The sequence below is a fragment of the Martes martes genome (assembly GCF_963455335.1).
Source record: "Martes martes genome assembly, chromosome: 9".
Classification (NCBI taxonomy): domain Eukaryota; kingdom Metazoa; phylum Chordata; class Mammalia; order Carnivora; family Mustelidae; genus Martes; species Martes martes.
The window spans coordinates 85,264,679-85,277,032 of NC_137896.1; the positions used below are offsets into that span (position 1 = coordinate 85,264,679).

General features: G+C 38.9%; 1 protein-coding gene across 1 annotated transcript in view; it reads left to right on the forward strand.

Annotated features, from left to right (window-relative positions):
• APLF (aprataxin and PNKP like factor) overlaps positions 1–5,842 on the forward strand; it is a 74,458-nt gene extending 68,616 nt beyond the window's left edge. Inside the window, exons 10-11 of the mRNA XM_080813733.1 lie at positions 5,332–5,533; positions 5,639–5,842. Of these exons, the coding sequence (XP_080669859.1) occupies positions 5,332–5,533; positions 5,639–5,678 (242 nt within the window). The 3' untranslated portion in view covers positions 5,679–5,842. The remainder of the gene's footprint in view (positions 1–5,331; positions 5,534–5,638) is intronic.
• Positions 5,843–12,354: the final 6,512 nt, after the last annotated feature.

The following is a 12,354-nucleotide window of genomic DNA, read 5'->3' on the forward strand; positions in this document are numbered from 1 at the left end:
GAAATGACCACAGCCTAATATCAAATAGTTAAACTGTTGTTGCTTTAAAGATGTTAAAAGAGTCTGTTACTTTTCTAAAGGTGGTTCTTTTCCATCATGGAAGTGCAGCGTTACCCATCAGTTCTTCAAAATAAGTGACCGCCTGTTTCTCCTGTGCTGCTTCATGCAGTCAGGCTGTCATCCCTACGTTTCATATGACTTCACTGATTTGTAGAGAAAATGATGATTCCACTTTGGACTTAAAATTATAACTTGGGAGTCAGAAAAGATTTTTGAAGTAATTTAATCAACATCCTTTGACTCATAGGTAAAAAACATAAATTCCATTAAGCCATTAAGTTAAGTGACTTGTGCATTGTTTATGGGCTTGTTTATGACATAGATCTTTGGGTTTCTACTCCCCAGTCTATCTTCTCTCTTAAACCACGGCTGCTTTTTAGAGACTTTTTGTTGGATGAGGGGGATGGACAATCACATAAAAATAGAAGTAACTAACAGCAAGAAACTTCTAGGTGAAGATAGAGAGAAAAAAATTATTTCATCTGAGCTTACCTTGATTTGGAAGAAACAAGTACAGTTCTGATTTCTTAGACACACTCAAGAATTATATTTCAGGGTCACCTGGATGGCTTAGCTGGTTAAGCACCAGACTCTTGATTTCAGCTCAGATCATGATTTCAGGCTTTTCCTTGGCTCCGTACTGGGCATTAAGCCTCCTCAAGATTCTCTCTCTCTCCCTCCAGCCCTCCCTCCACCCCGGCCCCCGCACACTCTCTCTCCCTCTAAAAAAAAAAAAAAAAAAAAAAAAAAATCATATTTCAAATCAGCTAGCTATTATATAGGAAAATGTTATGTGTAGGCACTTATTTTTTTAAAAATGCAATTATATTATTAATTCTGTGGAAATCTACAAAAAATAACTATAAAAATTATGTTTTGTTATTGAGTAAAAAAATTAAACAGCTCCTGCTATGTCTTCTGTTATTATTTTTGCACTTTAATAAGCTTTTCACCAATTTACAGTATCTGTACGATACTGAAGTCTTGGCTTGGGATGGTCTGTGATGGGATTCCTCGAGTGTTGCCTGGTTCTCTTACCAGCCAACTTCCTTGTATGAGCTTTCTTTGAAGTTTTTATCTAGCAAAAAAGTGCTACTAGCAAGGTTTATGTGAACTTTTCTAGTTTTACCACTTCAAATCCAGATATCCAGCTACCATACCGTATGTTTCAGTGTGCCCAGTTGGAAAATACATGCATGGGTTTTGGGTTTTTTGGTTTTTTTCCTCTTGCTTTCAATGTTCTTCATATCCCTTTTGCATAAAAGCTTAATTGTGTGCTAAGGACAGGCATTTTATTCCTAGGTTAGGTGTTAGCCATATTTATTTTAGAACCCTGCTTCCTGAGTTTACTCCTATGATTCAGGAAATCATGTAATAATTCAGATCACCAAGTATGCTTATTCAAAGCATTTTCCTAGAAAGTCAAGTCTCACTGTCTGCGTAGCCCAGTTACACTTTTGAAAGGCAGAAACTGTTATTTTTCTAAAAACACCTTTAGCAAAAAAAATAGGTAAACTCCAATCTAGATGGCATTTACATTGTAGAATACTTAAGGCCACTAACTGAATTTACTAAAGAGGATCCGAATGTAATTGATTCCAGAAAGAAAATCACATGTCAACATTTAATATCCTGTTAAGAAGTGTCCACATGGCATGGCCCTGCTAACACAGGACAGAGAGCTGACTTTGCCTTTGTCATGAGTTGGCTCTTCAGGTGCTTTTACTTAAAGCACAAAATACCCATTCCTGTGAAGTAGAGTGTATGAAATTTGCTACCAGCTGCTTGGAGTTCTATTATGGATGGGTTTTTTTAGATTCTGAACCTGCTATTTAAAAGAATCATATGTGGGGCGCCTGGGTGGCTCAGTCAGTAAAGTGTCTGCCTTTGGCTCAGGTCATGATTCCAGAGTCCTGGGATCGAGCCCCACATCAGCCCCTTGCTCAGCAGGGAGCCTGCTTCTCCCTTTGCCTCTGCCTACAGCTCCCTCTCCTTGTGCTCTCTGTCCCGCAAGCTCTCTGTGTCAAACAAATAAAATCTTAAAAATATAAATAAAAAATAAAAGAATCATATGATTTGATGTTTATATAAATGAAGATTTGATAGATATAAATAATTTTTTGAGAAAATAAATAAAATGACCTTATTGATCAAGAAATGAGCCTTCCCAGTAAACTGCTGAAGATTTCCAAGGTTCACTGAAGCTTAAAGCCCCTCCAATTAGCAGGATTTAGATAAAAGTCTTTAATGTAACTCATTATATTGACAGGCTAGTGATTAAAAGTGTAGGTTATAATAAGAAGGGTTTCTGTAAAACTAAAGGTATTCAGCAGTTGATTTGCAGATTGTTCATTTGTTCATCCAGTCATATATTTAAGAAATATTTATATTAAGTGTCTTCTGTGTGTTATGCGTTGTTGTAGGAGCTGAGGATACAGTAGAGACAAAGCCTTGCCCTTGTAGAATGTTACAAAGGTGGACGGTGCGCATGTAAACAACTATGTGATGTCATATAGTGAAACTGCTGAGAAGAAAAAGTATGTAAGAGGACAGAATGGCAAGGGTGTGTTGGTGGGGGCGGACAGGTGCCATCTCAGATAGGATGGTGAAAGGACTCTGATAGTTTGACATGAGAGCAGAGGCTTTAAGGAGAGAGCAAGACAGGTGATCATCAAAGCGAAGACTTTGCCAGGCAAGGGAATTGGTGACTCCAAAGGCACTGGAGATGATCCTGCTTGTCCTATTTAAGGTGTGGTAGAAAAAGGGAAGAATTGAAACAAAGAGAGTAAGGAAGGAGTGGCAAATGAGCTCAGAAAAGCTAGTTGTGTAGACTCTTAGAGGCCAGCACCTGCAAGTCAGAACTTCAGATTTAATTCAGAGTGAGGTAGGAAGCTATTGGAAGCTATCTAGCTTCTCTGTAGAGAATAGATAAGAGTTGAAGCAAGAAACCAGTTAGGTGAACATTGGAATTGACTGAGAAAAGAAGATGATGGTATGGAGACCAGACAATGGATAGAGTGAGAAATGGCAGACAGTTTTTGATGGCAGAGTCAATAGGATTCTCTTGACATATTGGATATTGGGTTTTCAGTGGAGGATATTCAAGGATGACTCCAAGGTTTCTTGGAAGGTTGGAGAAGTCACAGACTCAAGACTGATAAGAAAATGACTAGATTTGGGTCAAGCACCTCAAGAGCTGTGTTCAGGGAACACGATGTTTCAAGATGCCTGTTCCTTGTGCAAGTAGAGAGAATTCATAGACAGTGAGATAAAGGAGAGTGGAATTCAGGTGGTAGTCTTGGCTTGGGATATACATTTAGGAATAAAGGATATAAGACTGGAGTGTGTTAGAGACTAGAGGTCCCAGCCAGAAACTCAAACACTCCAAAATTTAGAGGTTGGGAAGACAAGCAAGAGCCCGCAAAGGCTTGAGAAGGAATAGCCAAATAAAGCAGGAGGAGAACCTGAAGTTGTTTCAGCATTATATGTGTTTTTCTTGTGAATCCGCTAGGGTAATTTCTGAATCTGAAAGGAGACGGGTGCTACTGAGATGTCACATATTTATAAGAGATAACTTCCAAAGCAAAATGGCCAAGAACAAAGCTGTGGACAGTCTTTCCTCTTCCCTCCTTTGCCATCTGCAGACTACCCTGGAAATGTGTTTTAAATGTTTCCCGTCATGAAAGTTTTATGGGAAGCTAAGATTAGCTAGACATAAAACATACCCTCAGGATGCTTACAGGAGATAAGAAATGTTTACAAATAAATACAATCATAGATTTCCCTTAAGGCACTGGTATGCTTTTATGCTAATGAGAATTGTGCAAATCATTGTTTAGCCTTTTTAGCCTTGGCTACCGAGAGACTGGGGAGAAAGCTGATGCTCAATTTATAATAAGTATGTTAAAAATGAAACATTTGGGTTTTTATGTTCTTAATGTCTACTTTTATTTGTATTTTTTTTATGACCTCATTATTATAAGTTGTCTCAGATCCTCTCTGGAAATGAATGGAGATACCAAGAAGAATGTAAATGGGCTATGAGAGTTAAGAGGACAGATAAATTATCTTTTTTTTTTTGTCATCCTCATTTCTTCCTCCTCAAATTTCTTGAGTTTCTTTTAAGTTATATCTATCTATTGCATATGAACATTTTAAGAAGTTAAGTAAAGCATATACAGAAGTACAAACAGTGATTTTTTTTTTAACCCATACGTGTGGTGTTGATCACAGGGATTGTCCCCTGCTATTCAGAGATTTCCAGATAGAATCTTCCTACTTGTTTCTTAAATGTTCCCCCATCATCCTGGAGTTTCTCGCTGCTCATTTTAAAACATGCTTGTTGCTTGCAATGGAAAAAAAATAAAACAGAGTGGGATGAGGGAAGAAGTGGATTTGGAGACCAGAGAATTATACTGTTATAATTCTAGTTTTATAATATTACTTAGAAATCTATAAATTCTATGATATTATTTAGAAATCTGTAAATTCTAACGGCTGTTATCATAGCAGTCCTGATATTTTCAGTAGTCACAGTCCCTGAAACAAACTAAGATCTATTAAACCACACTTTCTGAAGTGTATAGACTCATATTTTCTCATTTGATCACAAACGTGGTGTGTTAATCAGATTGTGCCAGCTTTCCTGTGATCACAGACTGTCCCCAGATTTCAGTGCCTCGTGACAATAAGTAGGTGTTTTTCTCCTTTATGTTATGGCTGCGTGTTAGCTGTGGCCTTGTCCAATGTGTGTTCTCATCCTGGAATCCAGGCTGAAGGATCAGCCCTGAGCTGGGACATGAGGGAGATGGTGGCAGAGGGAAAACGACGGCAGCAGAACCCCAGAAAGGCACTTACAGCTTCCCCTTGGAAGTGGCACAAACTATTTCCACCCACTTTCCTTTGACCAAGTGTGATGCCATTGGGGCTGATTAAATATAATCATATCACAGGGAGGGACAGTAAGTAACTGGAGCAAGAGTATATTCTACCACCCCGAGGGTAGGGTAGGATGAATATAATTATGGTATTATTAAGGAACTGTTAATATGATTCTCACAGGACATTTTAGTTTCAGGAGCCTCATGGTAGGAAAAGTTAGAATTCTAACAAAGTCATTTTAGCCCCCTTTCTAGAAACTTGTGGTGGTTAGTGCTTTCTTAAGTAAAAGTAATTCTTCTCATTAGAAAAAGACATTTTACAGCTGGCTATCTCTGCTCCCAAGTTTGAGTGGTGGTTAATATGTTGTGTACCAATTTTTTTTTTTTCCAGTGAGAAGCGTATCAGATGAAGATAGTGATAATGTTGGGCAACCCAGTGAGTATGACCTCAATGACAGCTTTCTCGATGATGAGGAAGAAGAATATGAGCCGACAGATGAAGATTCTGACTGGGAACCAGGACAGGAAGACCAAGAGAAGGAAGATGTGGAAGAGCTTTTGAAAGAAGCAAAAAAGTTTATGAAAAGGAGAAAGTAACTTTTTTCTGCAATAATATATGGCTCACATTTATTCTTTATGGAAAAATTCAGGTACTAAAGAGGCACTTACGTGATAATTGGTTTTTCTTCTTTTTATAGTTGTGACTTTGCTGTTGACTCTTTGCAGATGAAACATTGATATGCCAGCCTTTGATGCAGTAGATGGAATTTGTTTTGTTGCCTTGCTTTTTCTCTCCTATTTAAAGCATCTGGAAATAGGAAGCAGAGAGTTAAAGAGAAATAATTGATATTTTTCATGTACTTTGTGTGTTGGGAATAAAAAGTAAAAGCCATGGGTTGCACAAAACTTTGGCCTTGTTTCTTTTTTCCAAAGATTCTATCTTTATTGAACACTAGGCAAGCAGAACCAGGCTGATGACATCATGGGTAGGAGAGCATGCTTCTTTTATTATTGAAGTAATTCTTCAAGCAGAATCAGGCTTTAGAAAGTGACAGCCATCATATAATGGCTATGATTTTTCTAGTACCCTGGATATGAGCTTTACAATTTCATTTACTACTTTTGTTCTTTGAAACTTGGGGAAATGAGTATGAAATGGATACTGAAAATATATTCAGCTAGACTATAGAAATGTTCACCCTGCAGGGAGTGTTATTTTGTGCCCCACATCTGTAATTTACTCTATGTCTGAATTTGAAAGTAGAAAAATCCAAATGACTTGACAGTGTATAGACTCAGACTATTTTTTCAGACTTTTCAGACTAAAGTCTTGCATGGTTATTTTAACTCTCCATGTTCCATCTTTACATTAAAACATTCTAACAGTAATATTTTCTATTCTAAGGGAACCTAGAAATTTATATCTTAAAAGAGCAAGGCAGATTTATATTTGTTTTCTTATTGTTTTTGAATGTCTTTTGAAGTTAATTATGTAATGTTAAAATTAACTTAAACTGTCCGGGACAAGATAAGTATTTCTTTAGACTATTATTACCTACTATTCTGACTTTCCCTCTTTTATTTGGGAACTGATTTGTCCCTTCTAATGTCCCTTTACTCTTGGGGGCTTGACAGGCCAATGAAAAAAACTTTGAACTTATTTTCATCCCTGCACTGACTTAATCCTTAAAGCATTTTAAAATCCACTCACAGGTATATCCCAAAATAATTGAAAATGTGTTCACACAAAAACTTGTACACAATGTCCATAGAGGCAGTATTTATAATCGTCAAAAAGTAGGGGCACCTGGGTGCCTCAAGTCAGTTAAGCATCTGACTCTTGATCTCAGCTCAGATCTTGGTCTCAGGGTTGTGAGTTCGAGCTCTGTGTTGGGCTCCATGCTGGGCATGGAGCGTACTTAAATAAATAAATAAAAATAAAATTGATATAATAGTCAAAAAGTGGAAACACCTAAATGCCTATCAGTTGATGAATGATGAACAAAGTGTGGCATATTCTACAGTGGAATATTTTTGTTAATAAAAAAGAAGTGAAGGATTGATACATGCTATAACATGGATAAACCTTGAATAGGTTGTGCTAAATGAAAGATGCCAGCCACAAAAGGCCACATATTATATGAACAAATTTATATGAATTATCCAAAATAGACAAATCCATAGAAAATAGATTAGTGGTTGCCAGGGGCCAGAGGAGGCAGGGATAGAGGGTGACTGCTAATGGGTAGAGGGTCTCTTTATGATTGTTAAAAATGTTCTAGAATTAGTGGGGATGGTTGCACAACTCTGTAAATATACCAAAACCCACTGACTTGTACACTTTCAAAGGGTAGATTTTATGGTATGGGGATTATGTATTTTAATAAACCTGCTATAAAAAGATAATGCAGGGGAACCTGGGTGGCTCAGTGGATTAAGCCTCTGCCTTCGGCTCAGGTCATGATCCCAGGGTCCTGCAAGCCCCGCATCGGGCTCTCTGCTCAGCAGGGAGCCTGCTTCTTCCTCTCTCTCTGCCTGCTTGTGATCTCACTCTCTCTGCCAAATAAATGAATAAAATATTAAAAAAAAAAAGATAATGCAAAAGGTGACGCTAGTTTTTCAGAAAGAAAAAAACATTTAATCAGAATATGTTCTTGGCAATAATGTGATAGCTCATGGTAGCTTTTTTTTTTTTTTTTTTTTAATAAGAGGAGGGAGGGGCAGAGAGATAGGAGAGAAAGACTCAAGCAGGCTCCGCGTCCAGTGTGGAAACAAACGTCAGGCTCAATCTCACAACCCCAAGATCATGACCCGAGCCAAAATCAAGAGTCAGATGCTCAACTGACTGAGCTACACAGGCGCACCTCATGGTATCTGTTTTTAAGGATAGTTTGATGTGACTTCCATAATTATCCCGAAGACACTTTTCAGCATGCTATATAAATATATAACTTAATTGAGTAGAGTGTTGTGAACCTTTGCCACTTGTAATTGGACTATATTTAAATCTGTGACTTACAAAATAGAAGGAAAACTTATGACATTAGCTGGTCAGTGGATACAAGAGCAGTGTTAACAAAAACTTGATTCTTTTCAATAATTGCCATCCTAAACAGTGTTTAGGAGCCAATGCTTCCTATCATGGGTGTTCACAGAATTTAAACTGTATCTCAGCCAAAAATTGTCACATAGACCTTTGTCACCGATTTGTCATGGAAAGCAAATGTTTTTTGTTGACCTCTCATGTGTTTGTGTGTGGGGTGTGGTTTCTATGACCTTGGGAAGCTAGACATGAAGATTTTTCAGTGACACCCATACACTGATTCTATTTTTGCCCCAGGTTGAAGATGGCCTTGTCAGTGCTATTGGTTTCTAAAACTGGAAGATCCTGTGGTTGGAAACATTCATTTCATGTAATGAAAGCAAATAGATTGGGAGCATAGTTTTCCAAGAATGGTGACATAAAGCTGAGATTAAATAGACAGTGACTTTCTTCAGAGTTCAATGTGACCAACACACCCCATGGTGGGAGAAACCGCATGCTGATGTGCTGTCTTCAGCCCTGCTCTGTGAGACCACCTTGTTCCTATTAAGTTCTCTTTCTTGAGTAGGAATCTAAAATGGGGTGTGTGTGTTGGTGCCTATGTCTATGCATGTATTTTCCTCCCGCCAAGGCTCCTCTACAATAGATACTGAAAGAAAAGGGATGAAGATGAATTACTGTTGACATTATGACCAGCTACCCTAATACAATCTATAAACTTTATTATTATAAGCGACCACAGTTGGGCTCTGTTGTGCCCTGTTTCGCGCAGAATGGCATAGAATCCCTATTCTGATGTGCTTACAATCTATTTGGGAAGTTGGATATTTATTCATTTAGTAACAGTGACTACTGCATACTATGGGCGCTATAAGGGAGAATAAGACATGGATCTACAGTCACAGAGCTTACAAAGCAATGAGGCAATTTAGTCAAGTAACAGTGGATAAATGGGACTAGTCAGAGAAGGAAATGCTGGGTTATAATCTAAATATCCCGTCTGGTTGCATTTTGAAATATAGTCTCAATCTTGAGGAAGAGCCTTTGTATGATAGAGTTGCAAGCTGAACTAGTAGATTTTCCCATAGAACACAATTTTTACTTGAAAGAATGTTTAGCATAGCAGATATGCTATGGTTATTCAAATTTGAGTGTTTGGCAGATGTTTCCTCAAAAATGTATGAAGTGAATCTGTTTTTCAAGGAAAACAACCACATTATTTGTTGTAATTGTAAAACTTGAGCTTTCAAGCAAAAGTCAGAATTTTGGAAAATCTGGATTTGTCACTGTGTCCTTGATAGCTTCCTGAAGCTTTCGAAACTGTTATTGTGGCAATATAATATAATGTAGCATGTCAACATTTGGAAGAGCTGTGGAAGTGAGCAAGCCAATATTTTCCAAATGACCAGTGAACATTACAAAATCGGGCTTGAGTAAAATCCATTCAAAGCATAAGATAGACCAGTGGAATTTAATGTAACAGAGCCCATTTGTATGGTTCATTAATTTAGTTTCAGACTGCATATTGTAACTAACCTTTCAGAAGCTACCATTTTTCTATTTTTGGTGACATACCAAAAATAATATCCATAATTATCTGAAAAGCCTACTAAAATACTCCTTCCTTTCCCAAGTACTAATCTGTATAAGGCCTACTTTTCTCTATGTACTTTAAACAAAACAATGTATGAGAGTAGCTCCATAAATCTAGCTGTATTCTATTAAGCTAGGCATTAGAAAGATTTATAAGAATATAAAACAATGCCACTCATCTCACTAAATTTAAAAAAAATTTGTTTTTCATAAAATACATTTTTGTTTATTTTATTTTTTAAAAAAGATTTCTTTATTATTTATTTGAGAGAGAGCACGAGTGGGAGGGGCAGAGGGAGAGGGAGAGAGAATCTCAAGCAGACTCCACACTGAGCGTAGAGCCCAACACAGGGCTTGATCTCACAATCCTAAGATCACGATCATGATCAAAACCAAGAGTTGGACACTAAACCAACTGTGCCACCCCAGTGCCCCAGTTTGTTATTTTTAAATGAGTTAGTAAATAAATATTTTAAATTTCTCAATTATAACTTCCCAAATGATACATCACTATAGATATGACCCTCATAAACAAAAACTCTTTGGGGTCTTTCATAATCTATGAGTAAAAGGAGTTCTAAGGCTCAAATTTTGAGAACCACTCCGTTATATCAGTGCACCATTCAGTTAGGTTGGTTATGGTGCGATAACCCTAAAATCTCAGTGACTTAATGACAGGAAAGTTTTCTTAAGCCAAGATTTCCTGTGTTAGGTGACTCTCTGGGGCACTAACACATGGCAGATTGACATCCCAGGCTTTCAGAGGTTCCATCATCCTACATTGCACTGTCTGGAACCTGGGGCCTTCTTAACCAGGACTGCCTGGGGAGTAGGGAGAGTGGGGGGTTAGGCCCCGCAAATCCAACGCTGCAGGCTGGAAGGGAACTCATCACTGCTGCTCACAGGCTGTTGGCCACAAGCAGTGACATGGTCCAGCCCACTGAAAGGGGTGCCCAGAAAAGATGAGAACCAGATAGAGTGAACACTAGTCATGTCCATCACCAAAGGAGTGAGTGATATTAGAGAAAAGAGAGTTGGGGGAGATCTTGAGTGTCACTATTTTAAGGGATGGAAAGATAAGGTTCACTGAAGGAGTTAGAGGGAGAAGAGGAATGTCAGGAACTTGCCCTTGAGCTCACAGTCTGCATCTGCTCAGCTTTTCCCTGAACATTCCCATGACCTGGCCCTTCATGATGGGCTCTACCTACCTTTACTAAAGGGAGAGGTCTCCTAACACTCCTGGTCTTCTGCCCCTCGTCTCCATCTTACTCATTCTACCTTCAACACTCTGGTTTTCTTGATGTTTCTGAAACCCCTCAAGCTCCCTCCTGGCCTGTGGTCTTTGGACTTGTTACTGTGTTGGGAATACTGTTCCCCTACATCTTCACATGGCCACAGCCATTCACTCATGGTCTCTACTCAAATATCACTCTGCAGGGAGCCTTCTCTGACTACTGATCTAAAATAGCCACCCCCTCAAGCCCTCACACCATTCCCTGTCTCTTTTCCCTGCTTTATTTTCATAGCCCTTATTATACTGCTTCATAGTCCCAGTTTTGTTTACTTGCTGCCCTCCCACTTAAATATAAACTCCATTCGGGAAAGAACATTGTCTTGTTTATTTATGCATCTTTGGTGCCAAGAACAATGTCTGCCACACTTATAGCTTCTTGACACATATTTGTTGAATGAAAGAGTGAATGGATATTCCAGAATTTCCAGAATGCTCCAGGAAAAAAAAATCATGTTTATATAAGTTTCAGAGACAGTAAATACTATAAGCCCAATTTTGAAGATTTCAACCGTATGGATTTGCTTATGCAAGGCTATGCTGGGTCTCTGAGAAGCCCCTGTAGTCCAGCATTTCACAAACTGATCACCACTGTACTCCTTTTTGAGCCTCACCTAATAAACATTCTATAACATCAGAATTCCCTTTGGGAAAGGCCGCTGTTGGCTATAGAAATCTGTTGAGGATATTTGAGGGGGGAGTGACATCTTCTGACCTCTAGGCAATCCCCTGCTCCCTCTCTTCCAACTCCTGCCTCCAATTTCCTATTTTCTTTCTTAGACCAGAAACAGAGCCTCACTCTCATCAGTCGGAGCACCTGCAATCTGGCACTCAGAGGAGAGAAAAAGAAGTCTGCTGGTGACCACTCTAGAGATTTTTTTTTTTTAACCCAAAGAGCCGCATGGTAACCAGCAATATGACACCCAAATCCATCTCACGTAGATCTCACAGACCTCCAGGACAGCACTCTCCAATCTTGCCCTGGTTCCAGGATCCTCCCAACATCAGTCTTCCTTATTGTAGGATGTGTGGGTTGGAGGACACTGTGAGGAGTCAGGATGTATCTGCTTGTCACTGCCACTTGTTGCTTTCCCCCAGAAAATCACTGTGCTCTTCCAGGGAACACTGCAGCCAGAGTCAGAGCCTGGGGAGCTCTGCTGTAGGAAACATCTCGATTACATTTCACAGACTCCCAATTTCCCCTAGACAAAGTTAAAGTCTTTGAAGACAGACATGCAGGCTGGAGAGCACTCCAACTTTTACTCAATCTTGGTGCAGCTGCCCTTCTAACTTCTGTTTAAGTGTTTAAGTGGGACCCCCCCAAAAAAAACATTCAATCCTGATTGAAGCCTCCCTAACAAATCCTAATTGCTCACTCTGCTTACATGCTCTCTGCTCTGCAATCCTGCAGCTGGATGATTTTACTTGCCTTGGTGGAAGTTTAAAAGTTGACCTGGAAACATGAGAAGCTGCAGGCATGGAAGGAG